The sequence below is a fragment of the Protobothrops mucrosquamatus genome, unplaced genomic scaffold, assembly GCF_001527695.2.
Source record: "Protobothrops mucrosquamatus isolate PMUCROS unplaced genomic scaffold, P.Mucros_1.0 scaffold3, whole genome shotgun sequence".
Classification (NCBI taxonomy): domain Eukaryota; kingdom Metazoa; phylum Chordata; class Lepidosauria; order Squamata; family Viperidae; genus Protobothrops; species Protobothrops mucrosquamatus.
In genome coordinates, this window is record NW_015386390.1 from 3,359,660 (window position 1) to 3,379,660 (window position 20,001).

Below are 20,001 nucleotides of genomic sequence, written 5' to 3' on the forward strand. Positions count from 1 at the left end.
GCTAACATACCTAATACAGATGGTCCTCGACTTACGACCACAATTGAGCTCAACATTTCTGTTTTTAAGTGAGACAGTTGTTAGGTGAATTTTGCCCCATTTATGATCTTTCTTGCCACAGTTGTTAAGTGAATCACTGCACTTGTTAATAACACGGTTGTTAAATGAATCTGGTTTCCTCATTGACTTTGCTTATCAGAAGGCCGTAAAAGGTGATCATGTGACCCCAGGACACTGCAACCGTCACAGATATGAGCCAGTTGCCAAGGGTCTGAATTTTGGTCATGTGACCATGGGGATGCCGCAAGGGTCGTGTGAAAAACAGTCACTTTTTTCAGTGCCGTTGTAACTTCAAATGGTCACTAAATGAATTGCTGTAAGTCGAGGACTACCTGTATTTCTTTCTCCTCCTATTTGCACCTCAACAAGAATCCCGTGAAGTGAATTTCTATTTTGCTTGTCTTCCTGGATAATATTGAAGGGGACAAGGTTGTGCCCTTTCAAGGGAAAGAAATTTCACAAAGAAATTTCACATGTACAGGCATAAGACTATGTTTGAGATGAACGTTACCTCAGAGAATATCCACCTTAGCATGGCAACGAAAATCAAACGGCCTAAAGCAAAAGCCCTCCATAAATTTGCCAAATTTAAATATGAATAATGTGACATAAGCAAGGACATACTTCAGAGAGGTGAGATGAGAGAAAAAACCAGAGAGAGAAAATATAAATCTGCCTTCTTCAACTTGAAGCCCTCCAGATATGAGACTTGGCTCAAAATCTTGAGAGGAAAACTTGAAAAAGAATGCTTAAAATTAAAAGGGGAGCACAAAGAGGGGGGAAAAATCTTACTTGTTTAGCTGTTATAATTACTTAACATTAGAGAATTCTTAAATGATTGATAATTTCTAAGTTGTCAGTTCATACTAAAAATGGTATTTTGGCTTAATTCTTAAAGCGGTGGTAACCTAACTTCCCCTTTATTTTTCTATTTTAATTTCAAACATGCAATAATTTTAAATCTCACCAGCACTGATAAGAGTCCAGACAAAGGTTTTTCTTCATCTCAGGATGAAGAAGACCCCTCTTATTTTAAAATATTAGGCAAAACCTTTGGCTTCAAAAACAAGGATGTAGGACCAAGGAAAGGTCTGTAGGGACATGATAAGCTTCAACTATTGAAGATAAGACAGCTATTCATTTGATGAAAGGCCTATTGGGAGCAACTTAAATTGCAATGAGTTCCTTAGAGAAAGATCAGTTTGTAGATATATGAAACCAACCAACCAATTTTCTCTCTAGGTCTACGATCTGTGACAGCAGAGACATAATCTCGTCCCAGACATTGCTTCTGTGTAGCTTACTGAGAAAAAAAAGGTGTTTAAATGCATCTGCATTCTTCACAACCATGTATTTTGTTATTGTATTCAGGTATCCAAATTATCAAAAGTGTAGAAATTCTATTAAGGAGTACTGCCAACATTCAAAGGTTTTTTTCAAGGTTTAAACTTAAAGACCTCAGATATTTTGTCCGGACAGAACGTTCTTGGGATGTTTCCTTTAGGGATGCAGCTTTTAGTTGATTTATTCATTAGAATGATCAATGAAAAATGTTTTGTGGACCTCTTGGATTTTGAAGAAACAGATTTTAAATGAATTATATTTAATAACAACATCAAGTAGTGGGCAACTACCTTAGAAGATGGATTTCATATCTTAATTCCCCCCAATTCCTTTTGTTATGTGTAATTTATATACCTATATCACAAGAAAATTAAATATACTTTTTTCACCAAACTCTTCTTCAATCTATATACAAGTGTACAGAATAATTATCAGGTGCAAAAAATCAAGAACCAGGATAGAGTTCAAAAGTATCGCAAGTTTATTTCACGCTATTTATACACAAGAATCTAAACTACTAATACTCAAGGTGAATTGATGCCAGATAAGAGTCAACTACTTCAAGAGGGGCTGAACCTAGGTCTCTTATGGAGCAAACTGATGATGCATTTGACCCCCATCCTTGGGCTCAGCCTGTTATCTCCTACAATCATTTAATGATTATCATTTAATCATATAATGGCATTCTGAAACATACTTAGGGATGAACACAGTGGAACTTAGAATGTTCATGTAAAATTTAAAGAGCTTAATAGAACAAACACAGTTTAATACGACTGTGCTATTCATTTCATTCCATTTAGTAAAACCTGGGGATAATCTAGGATTTAAAAAATTCTGTACTTTTGGTTTCCACGGGATCTGATGAATGTTTTAGAGTTGCCAGATTCAAAGCCAAATATTCACACACAAACCAGTATATGCACTAAAACGGCACACTCCTTCTCCAAGTGCCAATCTGTATCAATTAGCTTGCACAAGATGAAATTAGAGAAATGTTTGGAGGTTTATTAAAATAGATAAAATTTCAAAGATAAACTTTTGCCAGCAGGTTTTAGAACAGACCAAGGAAGATTAGATACGATCCATGTATAGAAAAGTTAGTTTATTTAGAAGTAAGGAATGCATGGAAGAAAAAAGCTGGACAAGAAACTGAAAGGCGTAGTCTAAAAAGGGTTAGCTGCAATCTTTAAGTGAGGCATTTCACTTTGCATTCTATGTATGTATATAAGTGTTCTTGAGAATAGGAACCTGAACTGAGGAATAATTAGTAAAGCAGGTTTTATAGCTATCACAGATTTATTCAAGCAAAGCCATTATAGAGTTGGCCAAAGTCTACCATCTAGCTAGCTATTTCTATTAGGAGGAGAGTCTGTGAGCATATTCTATACTCTACAAATGTGTTCCTGGGATGAAAAGAAGGAAGTTACCTAAGACAGCAATCTGAGTGAGAGACAAAGAAGGGAACACAGAATATTTCTATAATTATCTACATCACCCCTTGCAGTTAGTGGATCATGAGATGCTTAGTTGATGCACTAAAACCCACATTTCTAACATGTCAGACTTATATAGGTCCCATTGCTAATATTTCTAGGAACTGGGTTTTCTAGTCTACTGAAAAGAAGGACTGGGGGTGACATGATAGCAGTGTTCCAATATTTGAGGGGCTGCCCCCAAAGAAGAGGGGTCAACTTGACCCAAGGGAAGAAGGTGCAGGTGGTAAAGTAAGCAAAAAAACCCCCACCAAACTTTCCATCAGTCCCTACACTGAGAAAGAGGGAGCAGTAGAAGGAATTGTGAGGCCCCTTTAAAGCAATTCATTCTGAAGATGATTCCCTCAATAGAAACTATTAGGAAAAAAGATGTGCATATGAGGGGTCTTTGATGTTCTCTGAGCTTGGTTGTTTTCTTGCAGATGTTTCATTTCCTAGCACTAGCATTGATGATGTTACCTAGTTTGGATAATGAAATGTCTACAACAGGGGTGTCAAACTCAATTTCATTGAGGGCCGCATCAGCATTGCGGTTGCCCTCGGGGGGGTTGGGAGGGTGGCCAGGGTGGGTGCGGCCTACTGGGTGGGCATGGATGGAGTGGGTGTGGCCTACTGGGTGGGGGTGGCCAGCTCTACATCATTCGCATCAAGGGTGCCTGTGGGGGCCTGGGCAGGAGTGGGACAGATCTGAGGGTCTCTGGCAGAAAGGGGTGGGACCAGGGCAGAGCCCATCAAGCCGGATAGGTGAAGTAGGCGAGGGCCATTTGCTGGCCACTTCCAGACGATGGTGCATTTCTTCATTCCTCACAAAGGGTGACACCTCCCCAGCATGCACCCAGGGGGTGGGGCAAACATGGCAGGGGCTGGTTCCTCGCTGTTTCCAGATGGCCTTGTGGAGCTAAGACTGAATGCATTTCAACATAGATGGTCACCACAAAATTGTACATTGGCTCCCGGCCGGCCAGGGCCAAGGCAGTGGGGGCCGTTCCCTCACTGTTTCCAGGATGGCTTCGCGGGCCACATGAAACCACTTCGCGGGCCGCATCCGGTCCCCGGGCCTTGTGTTTGACATGTCTGGTCTACAAGAAAACAGCCAAGCTCAGAGAGCAACAAGGACCCCTCAACCCTGAGCTACAAATACTTCTCCTTTATTAAATGCACATGCATAGTGAGTGATAAGAAACGTTCCATAAGAAAATAAATCTGGAGAAATGTATTTATCTGAAGAAATAATTTTTTCTTGTATCTGTTTTTCTTAATTCACAGAACACAGTATTCAAATAGAACAGACTAATGACCAGATAGGTTTTTGTATGGCATAACTCCCAGCTCCAGTGGATATCCGCACTTTGAGCCAGCACATACATTGTTCCAATCCCTTGATACTAGTTGGATCAGGATTTCCAATCAAACCACCCTATTGGCTGGAATATAGCTGCAGCTGCTTCTCGGATTAAATGAACCCATCCCTGACATTATTTATTTGTTTGCTTATTTTTGGTAGTTTGCAAAGATTACAGGATCACTCCTGCAGCCTGAAAATAGACCAAGTGATATCATTTCGGCAGTCATCACTATGCAATGGGATGGGAATGATAATATAACATTATCTTCAAATATAGGGACAATAAACTGCATTTGCTTCCATTGCCTACTTCTGCCTAGAAAGAGGGGGGGGGAAGCAGGGGAGGGGACTGAAATGCTAAGTGTGTGCTACAATTGCATTTCTAAAATTCACCCTTTTACCTACCTAAAAAAATTATTAAAAATATCTCTAGGTATCACTTAATGAAATCAGGAACAATTATTCCTTGGACTTCTTTTTTTTTTTTTACTTTTGGATCCAAATCATTTTTTGCTAGTAAATTCTCTCAAAGAATAATTTAATGCAGATGATGAGCTTTGCATAAGTATCACTTTTGGCTCTGGGTATATACATGACATGGAAATTATTGCTGTTGCAAACCAATTATAGCTGTGGAATACAGAGAGGTTTTTTTTCATAAGGACTGTGATTAAGCATGTGGGTTTAGCATCTGGTATACATTTAATAACACCTTTTGACAGATATATCCTAAATTATATATCGGAATTGGTAAAAAGCTAGGCAAAATTCAAGCTGATTGAAAAAGATCCCAAGCTCCAAAGGCATCCTTGACAGAAAATTGTTATTTGCATTATCTCAGCCACAATTTATTCATACAAATACACTGGGGGAAAAATTGAAACTGAGTTAAAAAGTTTTGTGGTACTTTCGCATAAAAAAAGTAGTTTTGCCGTAACGGTATTGCTGAACTATGACTTCCATCACCCATTTTCATTGGACAAAACTAGCTAAAAAGACAGGAAATAATGCCACCAAAAAGATTTTTCTGAATTCTACATTTCTCAGAGTATCTTTGTATTGCAACAAAAGATGTCTGAAACATAAAAGAACATAAATACAAAGTATGTGCCTGCTTTTCTCAATAGCACCATCAAGGGTTTTATAAAAAGGATGGAAGGATTTGTCGAACAATCACCATGCCAATCTTTCCATTTTATTGCTACACAACTCTTAAGCTTGAAAGGGGCCCAGTAATAATTTATATTTCAGTGCTTGAATTACAATTTTCTCTTGTATCAAAAAAAGGCCGCCTTAGATTTTCTCTGTGCTACAACTGTTCCAATTTTTATATGTTTACTTTTTATACTACTACACTTGCTTTTATGCACTGAGATGGTGTCAGGAATGCCTCAGGCATTCGATATTTTATTTAACCTGTTTTTAATTGATTTCTGTATTAAATTATGGAGCCTTAATGAGGTAAGCTGCAAATCTGCTCCTTGACGTGCTAGCCCAAGGTCACAGTTTAGATATAATATGGTCTTGTGATATAATAATGTATCTTCTTGCTTAGCGTGATATGCAAGCCCTCCATAATGATATAGTATCATGTCTGGACAAGGCCATTATGGCTTGAATTCACAGGTATTGAATCTGTAAAAATTGTAGCTTAACTCTTTTTGCCAATGATGCTTGCTTTCTCCAACTCCCTGCTGTTTTGCAAAAGAAGATCTTGGCTTCTATGCTATAAACCAGGGGTTCTCAACCCCTGGGCCGCAGCCCACTATGAGGCCATGGCCTATTCGGAACCGGGGCACGTAGCAGTGGACTGGCATGTATGCACGAAACTCAACTTGCGCAAGCGTCAAGCCAGCATGCGTGCACACAGCTCAACATGTGTGCGCGCAGCAGCCCGTCACTCGTACAAGTCAAGCTGTGCGTATATACACATGTGTGCCGGTCAGCCACTCATGCAGCCCAGTTTCCCTCTCCCCATCCAGCCGGGCCACCAAGTGCAAATATTTTTTATTATTATTATAAAAAGTTTTTAATTAATAAAACAGTTAAAACAAAAAAGGACATAACGTGTCGTTCCAGCATATATAATCCTAACAATTTGTTCCTTGTCATACTTATAATTCCTAATCTCTATATATACATATTTTCCTATATAATACAGTCTCAAATTTGTTTCTCTATATACTAGCATACAGTTTTATATACCACAATCTTAACACTAACTTAAAGCCCGAACAGTTCTCCTTGACTCGTACCAGCAATAAAATTTATCCCAGATTTCAAAATAGTCCGTTTCTGTCTTGTCCTTTAATTCCATAGTAAGCCTATCCATATCAGCACATGATAAGATTTTATGTAGAATCTCTTCTTCTGTTGGAATTTCTTTATTTCTCCAGTTTTGTGCGTAGGCCAATCTGGCAGCCGTGAAGATATGTAACATTAAGTAAAGTGCCCCTTTATCGTATTTCTGCGTGGTAATACCTAATAAGAGAAGTTCTGGTTTTACCTCTACCTCTGTCATTAGTATTTCTTCTAGCCATTTTTTAACCTTGTTCCAAAAATCGGGCACTCCCACCACATATGATAATATGTCCCTCTTGCCAAATTACATTTCCAGCACATAGGGGAGATGTTCGCCAAGTGCAAATATTGGGGACCACTGCGATAAACTTTCATATGGAATGAAAATTGTCCAACTGTAATGAATAAAATATGTCATTTTTTCAATGTAAAGTGAAATGATATTTATAACCATTCTTCAAACTGACTAGCAATATCAACCTGATACTAAAGAATGTCAGTGGATGAATAAATTAATGTTATCCTATTAGCAGCAAAGCACCAATAGTATACTGTATATTCATGGGTTCCACTGTTTGCTGGCTCCTGCATGTTTCTTTTTTTTATTATTTCTATCAAGTAAAAAAGCCTACTCCCTAGCCTGTTTTCTTATTCTGATCAGTTCATTAGTTCTTTAATAGTAGTAAATCAGAAGAAAAAATGCTGTTACAGTCTAAAATAATTGCTTCTAGCTTTATCTCTGGTAGAAAAAAAAAAAAAAGATTTAGGCTTTCTAAGCCAGGATTTTGAAAAGGGTATTATTACACTCTTTAACATAGGAACAAGGTCAACTGCAGATTTGAAGAACTATGTTGTACTTTTAAGAATCTGGTTTCTTTGATGTCCCCCATCCCACTCCATGAGGTCCCAAAGGTCAGGATTTTAATTTCCTGTAATGTTCCAAAACTATATTAGAATAGCTCCATGCTTTGTTAGGCATTTAAATGGCAACCTCAAGCTGCCTGGTGCTTGTCAAAGAACAGAAACGAGTCCTTGTAGATAAGCCCTTGCATCACTCATTAGTGAATGAGTACAAATACAATTATTGAAATTGTCAATGGAAGTTAGTTTGCTATGTTGTACGTACAGATCTTGGAAATTTCAAAATGAATTGCAAATGAAATGAAAGAGGTTATAGATTCTACAGTTCCACTCCAGCAACATTGGATATTTGACAAAATATATTATGTGAACCATATGTAAATATTGCTCATTAAATAGGATCAGTGGACGATTGGTATGCAGAGTCATTATGTCTCAGACTACTTGACATAGTCCTTGTGTAATGTAAATATAATGAAATAAAATAAGTATTTACTGGATATAGAATCATGAGGGGAATGCAAGACTGAATCAAAGTAGCTAGTTAAGTATTCCACACAAGGGAAAAATGCATTGTCCCCAAAAGACAAGTGATTTAAATCAAATCTTCTTCTGCTAATTGATGTGCAAGAATGCAGATAATATAGTTATCATTTTCAAAATGATAATTATGATTTATATTATTAATCTATTCTACTTTTTTAGAGTAAAGAGTGAATAAATAACCTACCTTTCAGGTGCTAAGTGTTGATAAACTATTGCTCTCCCCTATATAGCAGCAAATCAAGGACTAAATAGTGAATAAAGCATATCTGGCCAGCAGAAGCACAGACAATTTCATAAAATTATCCTAAAGTGGTTTGCAGGTGGATCATAAAGAACTCAGTAGAGTGTGAGAGTACTACTAGGGGATCAAGGAAAATGGAAAACTTAATTTATGCAAGGGTACCAAACTAAGTGATTGGGCTCCAATTTATACTGTACCCTCTCCCAATCTAGTACCATCCATGTAATCCTAGAATTGATTGATTAATTGAATCTATAGAGCTGCCCAATGGAAAAATGATTCCATAGCCAGTGAGAAGAAACAGTTTAGGGAAGACCTCTTTCTTCAATCTACCTTCACATCAAGTGATGTGACAGCTCCTTCTTCTATCTGTTATAACCTGCAATTCTGTGGACTGTTCAAAGAGATGCATCATGGGGCTTCTATATTATTTATGTACAACCATCCTTTTACTGTTGCACTCAGGAAAAAAAATAAGATTAAGTAGGGTTTTTTGATGGTTTCCCCCCCCCCTCCTGTCTCTCTGAAACATCTATGGAGATTCTCAGTCATCCAGATCATGGTTGTCTCAAAGGTATCTCAAAGACAACTGGATTATGTTTTTTTTCCCTTGAGGAAGAAGATATTTCACTTCTCATCCAAGAAGCTTCATCAGTTCTGAAGCATTTCTCACAATGAACATCCAATAGGTAATGCCATTCTAAAGAACACTGAATTTGATCAAGTTCCAATGAAAGAGGGAGGGAGGGAGGGAGGGAGGGAAGGGAGGGAGGGAAGGAAGGAAGGAAGGAAGGAAGGAAGGAAGGAAGGAAGGAAGGAAGGAAGGAAGGAAGGAAGGAAGGAGGGAGGGCGGGCGGGCGGGCGGGCAGGCAGGCAGGCTGGCTAGGAGAGGATAGAGATACAGCTCCCTTGATACAGAAACTGCATAGAAATCAATGTCATGAAAACCCAAAAATATATTTCTTTCTGGATGAAGCTGCTTTTTCATATTGCTCTGTCAGAAGTGATGGATTATAAGCCCTTAAATTCAGCCCTTAAATTTTGAATTTAGCAAGGACTAAAGAGTGAACAACCGCTGCCTTTAACCACTTGACTCCTTCTACCATATAATTTTCTTAACAGCAAACATTTAAGGAGAAAGTTTTGTACAGCAAGTATACTTGGCCAGAAATTCCCAGTCTCATTTGGTCTGGTTTTGCTTTGCAAGCTAAAAAATGGATTGAGACTAAATTGCCAAGACTATTTGACAGAGATTAAGCGTCTTTCCTTGGTAGGCTTGAGAAAATAAAATGTGTTATGTTGGTTCAATGTTTATCATTGGACGTGTGGCACAAAAAAGATCAGACTTCATGATGCTTCTATAAAAACAGCATTTTTTTTTCAGTCTGGCCTTAAGGACTACTTTTTTCTTTAGACTTTAAGGGATGATTACTGCAACTGGTAGCTGCATTCATGGTGAAGGAAAGAGATAACGTAATCGGTGGTTGGATGTGAATTGGTTAGATTCCATTCATCCAGGCTACCTTAATCTCCATAGTGATCGTGTCTGCCAGAACCCTGCTAACTTAGTATGACACAATAAGCTTTCAGGATTCTCTCTAGAAAGCAAATTAAACAAACACATTGTACACATGACATAAAGGGTCCAGACATCCCTTCTCCCCATCATTTAGCTCATAGTCATATCTTGGCAGCACAGACGTGCAATGTTGATCAATTGTATGTCAATCATTTTTTTTAACTTCCCAGGCAATACAAAAATTCTGACATTTTGCTTTATTACTTCCATTTACTTTTTTTTCTGCCCTCAGAGTGAAAAATCAAAGTATTTCATAATGGGCAATTTACCTTATTCCATTTGTTCTATGAGGACTCATTGGAAAATACCCTGATATTGGGAAAAATGGAAAGCAAAAGGAGGAGACGGCAGAGGATGAGATGTTAGACAGTATCATTAACACAATGAACATGAATTTGGGCAAACTCTGGAGGACGGTGGGGCCTGGTATGCTATGGTCCAAGGAGTAGTGAAGAGTAGGATACGATTTAGCAACTGAACAACAAATCCATTTTGGTCTCTTTCTTAAAATAAAAATAAAAAACACTTCACTTAAGGCCACAGAAATCAAACAACAAAATGACAACAGAGAGCTGTTGTGTAGTGAATCTCTAGGTTGTTGTCTTCATATCAGGAGATAAGGGCAGTGATGGGATTCAAATATGTGAACCACCGGTTCTCTGTGTGGATGCCACTTCCGGAAGTCCATTCTGGACCCGGGCAACAAAAAATTAGCTACTGGTTCTGCTGAAGTGGTGCGAACTGGCTGAATCCCACCACTGGATAAGGGCCATATAGCTGCTCGTGTGATTCATATGTCATGATTAACCAACTTAGCCCAAATAAAACTAGGACTGCCTGGATTAAAATGGGCCATTTGCTGGAGTTTAAATACTTGCACGACCTATTACCTTTCCTCATGATCCAGTCAATTCTGTCACGTGAGCAGAGTTGATGTGAAAGCAAAACTTTAAAAGCATTAAACCTATTTTTCATATGGTTTGAATAGGGCTTGGTTGTAAAATAAGTAAGCCCTCCAGACCACTTGGGATGCATAAAGGGGAAAAATAAAAAGGCAAGTCAAACCCACTCTGAGATTACTTTTAATGAAGCACGGGAAACATCAAATCAAATCAGTTGTGTGCTTCATGGGCCGTGCGCTTCTGTTAATGTGTAAAGTTTTACATTATTGACATTATTTCTATTATTGGCCCATTTCCCTGGCTATGACACACATAGAAAAGAGGCAGGGCTTTTGATTGCATGGGAGAGGGCCAGTTTAGAAATGTGAAAAATAAATAAATAAATGTCACCCTCCTGACTTTTCGATCCCCTAAAGACGAATGGAAGTTGCTTCTGGGTTGGGCTGAAGATGAGGCAAAAGATACTGCATGACTTAAAAACAGGATCCCTTGGTACCACAGTTAACACAACATGTGGATAAAGTGTCAAGGCTACTAGGTAGTCCAGATCAAGAAAATCAACTCCACTGGAAAGCTAAAACTACTTTTATTGAGGTTGGCTATAATAACAAATCTTGCAAGCCTGATGGTGCCATACCCCCTCCTCTTTCTTATATTCCAGTTAATTACGGAAGAATCTGCCTGAGCTACCTCTCATTATTCTGGAATTTAAAAAATGTTTCAGCCCCTTTTATGTAGATAATACTTCCTGCAAATCTCTGTCCAAGTCGTCTTTCTTGCTCTTCTCGCCAAGCCTATAAAAAAAGAAATTCTCTCCATCTCAAGCTATCCTGGAATGGAAACTGTATTTCAGCTCTACACTGATAAAGAAAGGGAAGAAGGAAGCACATTCATCCTGGCAAGAGTCTGTCACTGTAATCTTATAATAAAATAGTATTAGCATTAATAGCTCTGGCATTCTGGTCTGGTCTACCTTGAATGGCTGACAATTTTGGTTTCTGAACAGGGAATTGATCTTGAGGGCCTAAATGGTAAGGGGACCAACCGTCCTCCTTTAGGGAGGACAGTCCTCCTTTTGTAAGTTCTGTCTTCCCTCGAAAAGTGTCCTCCTACATGTCCTCCTTTTCGATATTTGAAGACTAATCTGCAGGGCTTTTTTTTCCCTCACAGAACGCTCAGAACGGCGTTCTGGCACCTTTTTTTAATGTTTTTTTTTTCAACTTTTGCATGAGCTGTGCTACTCTCCCTATTGGCTTTCAAAAGCCAATAGGAATTGCTGCTGAGCGCGCCAAAACACCCGGCCGGCAAACTTTGCACATGCAAGTTGTCTGTATTATTGTTGCAGTGAATAAAATGTTTCTTTTATTTACAATATTTTTTTCTTCAATTTATTTGTGTCCTCCTTTTCATTGTAAAAAAGTTGGTCACCTTATAAATGGCTACTTTTTTCCCCGTTTAATAGTGTCCAGTTCTTAGAGATTGTCTGGACAGGTCCCTGCAATTTTCTTGGCAAGGTACTTGAGAAATAGTTTGCCACTGTCGGCTTATAATAATAATAATGATAAGGTTGGAAGGGACCTTGGAGGTCATCTAGTCCAACCCCCTGGCTTCATAGGGCTGAGAGTGAGAGTGGCTCAAGGTCACCCAGCCGGCTTTGGGCCTAAGCCAGGATTAGAATTCATGTTCTCCTTGTTTCTAGCCTGATGCCTTAACCACCACAATGATCTCTCATTAATAGCTACTTACAATTTTTATAATTCTATGAGTCTAGGATTCTATTTTTACTTACTTATATGACTTTTACGCCCACTTTCCGTTAGAATAATTCCCAGCCTCCAGCTACTGAAAGGATGAAACAGCAGGAAATGAGAAAGACTGTTCCTGTCTGAGCTGAACCCATCTGCTAGAAAATATTGTCCTATGAGACACTATCATATGTTTCTAAACAGATGTGGGGGTGGTTTCTATCCCCATAGGAGTGGAGACAGTAGTGGAAGAAACAAACAAATCAAATTCAACTGCTGTGTAGATTTGAAGTGTGTTCCTCCTACTGATTCATCACAAATGCCTATTTCTAACTGGTTTTTTTTTTAATCTGCAAGTTAACGGAATAACAGATAACAGAGTTGGAAGGGACCGTGGAGGTCGTCTAGTCCAATCCCCTGTACAAGCAGGAGACCTTATATCAGGTCAGACAAATGGCTGTCCAAGCTCTTCTTAAAAACCTCCAGTGATGGAGCAGCCACAATTTCTGAAGGCAAGCTGTTCCACTGATTAATTGTTCTCACTGTCGGGAAATTTCTCCATAGATCAAGGTGGGTTCTGTCCTTGGTAAGTTTCCATCCATTGTTTCTTATCCTGTCTTTAGGTGCTTAAGTTGACCCCTTCTTCTTTGTGGCAGCCCCTCAAATATTGGAGCACTGCTATCCTGTCATCCCTAGTCTTTCTTTTCATTAGACTAGACATATCCAATTCCTGCAACCGTTCTTAGTATGTTTTAGCCTCCAGCCCCCTAATCATTGTTAGGAAGGAAATTCAGTATGATCTTACCAGGAAAGTGAATGTAAGAAGAAATGTCAAAAATGGTATGTACTGCATAGGGAAACAGGATTTAGGACAGTGGTGGCGAACCTATGGCACGGGTGCCAGAGGCAGCACTCGGAGCCCTCTCTGTGGGCACACGTGCCGTTTCCCAAGTCTTGCCTCCCCCCACGACCCCCTCACCAGCAGCCCCCCTGGAGGAGAGTCGCCCCCGAGTATGGCCCACGTGGAGCAGTGCAGCCAAGGACATGGCAGCCAGGCAGCGTAGACAAGACTCTGCCCTCACACCCCATCATGCACAGTTGATGTTGCGGGGTGTGGGCAGAGGGCGTGGCCACCATGGAGCTGCTGGTCTGCCTGGGCAATCTGCGGCAGGCCCTGGAGGCGGTGAGTGGCCCTGCAGGCAGGCGGGGTAGAGGCGGGGTAGGGGCGGGGCAGGGGATGGAGCGGGGGCGGGGGCAGTTTTTGGGCACTTGGTCTCTAAAAGGTTCGCCATCACTGATTTAGGATAACACTTTGATCCATGCAATGGGCATGTAGCGGTCACCAAACTTAATTGCTCTCCTGCACATATCAAGCCATGACGTCTGAAAATGATGGTCATTTTCTCACTTTTTATAACATAAAATTATTAAATTAATAGAAAGCTAATGGTTCATTCATAATGAAAGTAGAAAGAATATCCAAAATCTACCAAAACATTCTAGGAAAGAAAAAAAACAAGTCGTCTATACAGGGTTTTAAAGCAGTAGATCCATTTATCAGAGAAACACTAACATAAACCATAGAAGACCTGATTATTTACACTGTGAGATTGATAAGCCCTTCCTGTTTTATAATGCAACCTTCACAATATTATTTATATGTTTCGCTGGAATGTCAGCTTTTCTTTTTCTCTCCATGAAGAAAGAGTAATGGTCACATCAACTTTGGGAACCTTGAATTTGTGACAATTTCAAAATTATACAGGATGAGACATATTGCCTGGCAAATCCCAGATTGTTCTTGAACAGCAAAAGGGGAAATTACTCTTCTGCTTGAAATGTTCTTTCTGGAAGAAGCTGCAAAAATGTGTAAGCTGTGTACCACAATATCATTTTGCTAGCTAGTATCTAATATGTGCAGGAAAAAAAACAAATGCTATTATTTCCAGAAATAACCAGAGTTTAGTAGAGATTAGTGGTACCTTTAGTCTAGGAACAGTTTTTTCAAAGCATGCCTTACTTCTAGTATTTTTATAACCATGGAAGACTCAGAAACTATTATATCTATGCCGCACTAGACTCAAAATACTTTAATTACTTTTGATAGATGGACTATTAGATTGACCAGTATCTGTTCCAAAACAATCATAATTAATCACAGTTAATTTACTTTCATTTGTGGCATTTAGTACCATCCAATGTAGAATTTGGAGGAAAAAAACCCAGCAAATCAAAATAGCAATTTAATAATCTTTATGCATCAAACCATTTTTTTATTACTTCAGCCCTTGCATACATGTTTATTGTAATTTACGACAACACTCATGACACATACAAGTAGTCCTCGACTTACAACAGTTCATTTAGTGACCATTTGAAGTTACAACAGCACTGAAAAAAGTGATTTTTGACTATTATTCACACATATGATCATTGCGGCATCCCATGGTCACAATATCCAAATTAAGTTGCTTGGCAACTGGCATACATTTATGACAGTTGCAATGTCCCAGGGTAATACGATCATCTTTTGCAAATTTCTGACAAGCAAAGTCAATAGGAAAGCCAGATTCACTTAACAACGCTGTTACTAACTTAACAACTGCAGGGATTCACTTAACAACTGTGGCAAGAAAGGTCACAAAATGGGACAAAACTCCCTTAACAAAGGTCTCACTTAGCAACAGAAATTTTGGGATCATTTGTGGTCGTACGTTGAGGACTACCTAATGCATACCACAGGGGGCATAACTCAATTCACAAACACAAGGAATATAGGTTGAGAAAAATTGAGTGACTCTTACCAAACTATTCCCTGAGCTCCAGAGCCGATTGGTTTTAAGTTCTGGTAGCGTTTGAGAACTGTGAAGGTCGAGTCACCTACTTCCACACTGTAGAACTGGTTGTCAACTTTGCTTTTACTCATGTTGTAGTATTTGGCAATATATGACACATCCACTTGCTTCCCAAATCCCTGTCACAGGGACAGAACGATGTAGGCAAGAGAGAAAGAAAACAGAAAGCCAATAAACTAGGAGCATAAACAGCAGGATCTCAGACAATTCAAGCTACATGTCCTTCAGGATAGGTAATCTTAAGACTTTTATGGCTCTTGTTCTGTTTTTGGCTGCCAAATTTTTTTTGCCCACCAATCAATTAAGCCTGCTTATTTCAGCTCTCTTTTTTTCCTGCCAAGTGGGTTAAGGTTAGATTTAGGGCTATCGATCATGGTAGACAGTTACTGCTGTGAATTTATGTACTCCTTAATCACAGACAAAGATATTGCTCCAGTCGATAATGGACATAAGATTTTAACACTAGTTGTGGCACACGCAAAAAAAGAACAGGAGCAGAATTTCACATTATATTTCTATTATATTCCCAGGATTAAATCCTAGTGCAAATAGAAATCTTTCAGATCATTCAAAGTGTGCCCTAAAATAAACAAAATCCCAAGGCACTGAAATCCACAATATATTATGATTTATATTTCCCATATATCCTTAATACATTCCTGTTTTATAATAAAAATGAGATTTGAGGTTGATTTGTGTTCATGCCCTTGTACTTTATTTCATAAATTAACATGTTCTTTTCAACAAGTTACTATTTATACATTACCTGACAAGAATAAAAAAAAAGTAGCATCACAAATAATCGGTATACAACAGGAAGATGGGAAATAAAAGCTGATAAAAAATTGGGAAAGAAAACATTGAATAACATTTAAATAACATTAAATAATGAAGAAATGATATCAGAATAGTTAGTATCCTGGCAAAGACATTTGTGTCCAAGCAGACAGATACAAGCTGATAGTAAAGAATCTCTCCAGGTTTCTTAAGTCATGCTTATCTTTAAAAATGAGCACACACATTCTGAATTGTATTTGGAAATTTGCAGAGTTTGGAGCAGGGGCAAGGAAAAGCCTGAGGAGATAGTATATCTTAGAACCAGTTTGGTCTAGATATTAAGGTACCAGTCTAGAAAGCCAAAGATGATGGATTCAAGTCCTGCCTTAGCCATGAAAGCTAGCTGGATGACTTTGGGCCAGTCTCTCTCAGCCCAACGGGTTACCTCACAGGGTTACTATTGTGGGGAAAACAGGAAAAGGAAAGTATATTGGATATGTTTGCCCCCTGAATTATTTGCAACAATAGTAAAGGGAAATGAATGAAGAAATGAATCAATGAATTAATGAATGATCATCTTTGCAAAAGGTCAGGATTAGAAAAATACTCATAATAGGAATATCAACATTCCTAACCTTCAGTAACTAATCAAAGGTTTAACTATTGTAAGGTAACAATAGATCTTAGTTTACATGTATAAGGCAGGCTATCTTCATAGCCTTTTCCAGTAAGAAAGTCATCTTCACAAGAAAATAAAAAGTGAACATGAAAGTTACAGCTACTTTCTAAAAAGATTTATTATATTGGCATATTAAACTATTAAATTTAATCTGATCATTTTTCATGAAGATAGACATATACATTTACTTCCTTTATACTAACCAGAGGAGTATCCCCCCCCCTTTTTTTTTTTTTAAAAAAAGAAAGCACTACTAAATTATTAGCTGGGCACTGCTTTATCTAAATCAGAACCATTTTGGCATTTTGAGCTGTTTCATTTAAGCCACCATTTTCCTGGAATTCAAAAAGAAGTTGAATAAAAAAAATGTCTGTCTGCTTCTGATTGTGGTGAACCAATCAGAAATGGATGATGGCCACAAAGAAAGCATAATGATGGAAAGCAGAAGGCATCACTAACACAGCAGCGACATGTAGAAGTCCTAACCCTTATCTTCAGTATCATTAATTGTCTATGGCAGCTTGCCTCAAATTGAAGAGAGAAATTTAATGCTACGATTCCCAGCTAAATTGGAGCTAAGGACCGTGATGGCACAATGGTTAGAATGCAGTATTGCAGGCTAACTCTGCATTCCACTGTCAGGAGTTCGATCCTGACTGGATCAAGGTTAACTCAGCCTTCCATCCTTCCAAGGTCAGTAAAATGAGGACCCAGATTGTTGGGGGCAATATGTTGACTCTGTAAACCACTTAGAGAGGGCAGTAAAGCAATATGAAGCAGTATATAAATCTAAGTGCTATTGCTATTCCTGATCAAGCAAAGATAAAGATCTCCCTGTCAGTAGTGTCCAATTCTAGGGCCCGATGCTCATCTCCGTTTCTTGTCTGAGGAAGCCAGATTTCTGCGGTCATGTGGCCAGGATGGCTATACGACAAAGCCACACCGAATGCTGTTACCTTCCCACAGAAGTAATACCTATTATTCTACTCACATTTGCATGCTTTCAAACTGCTAGGTGGACAGGAACTGGAGCAAGCAACAGAAGCTTACCCTGTTGCATGAACTGCCAGCTGGCAAGCTCAGCATCTTTAAGCCATTGTGTCTCTCCCGATCAAGCATCCCTAGATAAATACACTTAGTCATCCCAAAGAAGGAAAAAGAAAGAACCAGCCTCCAGTGCACAAGAAAAACTGATTAAATATCAGGGGACAAAGAGTGTGTTTTCATTGCTGACACACTGCAATGGGCACATTTCAACTAATTCTCCTAGGAAGGAGTCAGGAGAAAGGCTTTCTGGCAATAATTTATAAGTTACTATCAAGAGAATTAAAGTGGTTATCGCCATCAACACATGAATATCTCTAGGCAGTTATCACAGTCCCAACAAGGGCTACTATCAAGGGGTTGTCTGGATCTATCTGAATCTGTACAATTTATTCGTCTTATTTTTGGCTCGACACTCCAAGCTTCAGAGCTAGTTGGAAGTATGCACCATTTTAATGTTAAGACTCCTGTCTTAACATCCCTCTTGTAAGAAGTTTAAATGCAGGATGGACACAGATGCTCAGCACTGCTTATCCTCCCAGGGAATTGATAAAAGAAAGAGTCCACGTTAGGAAATTGAATTTGGTAGCTGGCCAGAACATAGTTGTAGCTGATTGGTTGGAGGGTGCTCATGCATGAGGCAATCTACACTATGATTGGTTGCCGTTAAGTATAAAAGGGGGAGTTTCCCTTTTTCCCTTCTTTTTCTTCTGTGTGTTCTGTATACTGTTTAATTTACCTCATGATGTTCTTGTATTCCTGACTATCTTGTGTTTTTTTCTTTCCGGATGATGACAATACAAGTTTGTGTTAGTGTCTCCGACTTCATCTGGACAGCTGCTATGAAATTCCCTGACAGTCCACCTATGCCCACTTTGTCCAACACCTTTTCCAGTAGATCCCAACCCTTATTATGATATTTACGAACGAGAAGGGGAATCTTATGCATGCAATATCACAGTCCCTCCTTTGGATTCTTTTAGTGCATGATGGCTCCAACTATTTAGTAGTCTGCACATTGATTTCATCAGCAATCTACGAATAAATATTTTATCAATGTACATTAGCTATGGATGATTGTAAGAAATCATGTCTTTCATTCAGCAAAATGTTTACTGTACAACTTTATGAGGTAGTGCTCATATAGCAACTGCAATTTGGACTGATAACTCAAGTCATTAAACAAAACAGTTACTAAGTGAAACATTATATGACAACTGTGCTTATGATTTTAAACAGGACAATGCATACCAACCAATAGCAGTGGCAAGCATCCAACTGAGGAAGAAATGCTGTGGGCATTGGTCACAAAGTTACATTTTCTTCACTGTCATAACTGCAAACGGTTGCTAAAATGCAGTCATAAAATGAGGACTACCTGTATTTTTATGCATGTGTGTGAATATATGTCTTGTATATATGTCTTGTATCTTCTGGACGGGTTATAGCTTTCTTTGTTTTTCTTGTCTTTTATAACTTTGTATATTCTTCTTCCTTTTTAGTATTTTAATAATATTAATAAAAATTCTCAACCAATTTGGCCAGTCACCTGAGTTTGCCTTACTAGATGTTCTTGCTTCAGCACAAATTCCCAAGATTTTGCCCTTACTTTTTGAGGGAAAACTAAAAAAAAAATGTCAAATAGTAAAACAGAGCACCGAAGATAGCATATGGCAGTGGTGGCGAACCTATGGCACACGTGCCAGAGGCGGCACTCGGAGCCCTCTCTGTGGGCACGCGCACCATACCCCAGAGATGGCAACCGTCCTTCTTCAACCAGCTTCCCGCTAACTCGCCGAGATCCCACATGGCTGGATGCATCCCAGCATGGCTGGTTTCCCTCCCCCCTGTCCCATCCCTCCTGGCCTCACATGCTCTCCTTTTCCTGGGCACGACCCACTGCAGCGCCTCCTCAGCTGTTGGCCATCTGTCCAGCTTAGAGGCGGCTTCTCTGAACTTCTTGTGGCGGGCTGCGGAGCCCCAGAATGTGCCGGTTGAGGGGCCGGCAGGCTGTGGCTGCTGACAGACACTGTTGGCCCCCATGTGCTGGCTGGCCTCTGTGTGCGGGGGTCGATGGTGTCAGGCAGCAGCTGCCCCAGCTGCTGCCTCGCCTTGCCCTGCGACAATGGCACCCCAGCCCTGCCTCACCTCACCCCGCAGGACGAGCCTCCTGCCCACTGCCCCACCTGCCAGAGACCCCTGGATCTCCCCCAACCCTGCCCGGTT

General features: G+C 39.4%; 1 protein-coding gene across 4 annotated transcripts in view; it reads right to left on the reverse strand.

Moving 5' to 3' along the window:
* The window catches only part of MAPK10 (mitogen-activated protein kinase 10), a 96,533-nt gene that overhangs the window by 69,854 nt on the left and 6,678 nt on the right, over nucleotides 1-20,001 (reverse strand). For 3 of the 4 annotated variants that reach the window (XM_015832381.1, XM_015832382.1, XM_015832383.1), the window contains exon 2: nucleotides 15,225-15,394. In XM_015832381.1, the coding sequence (XP_015687867.1) occupies nucleotides 15,225-15,394 (170 nt within the window). Of the gene's footprint in view, nucleotides 1-15,224; nucleotides 15,395-20,001 lie in introns of those variants that run through there. The other variant, XM_029287376.1, reaches the window with a different exon arrangement.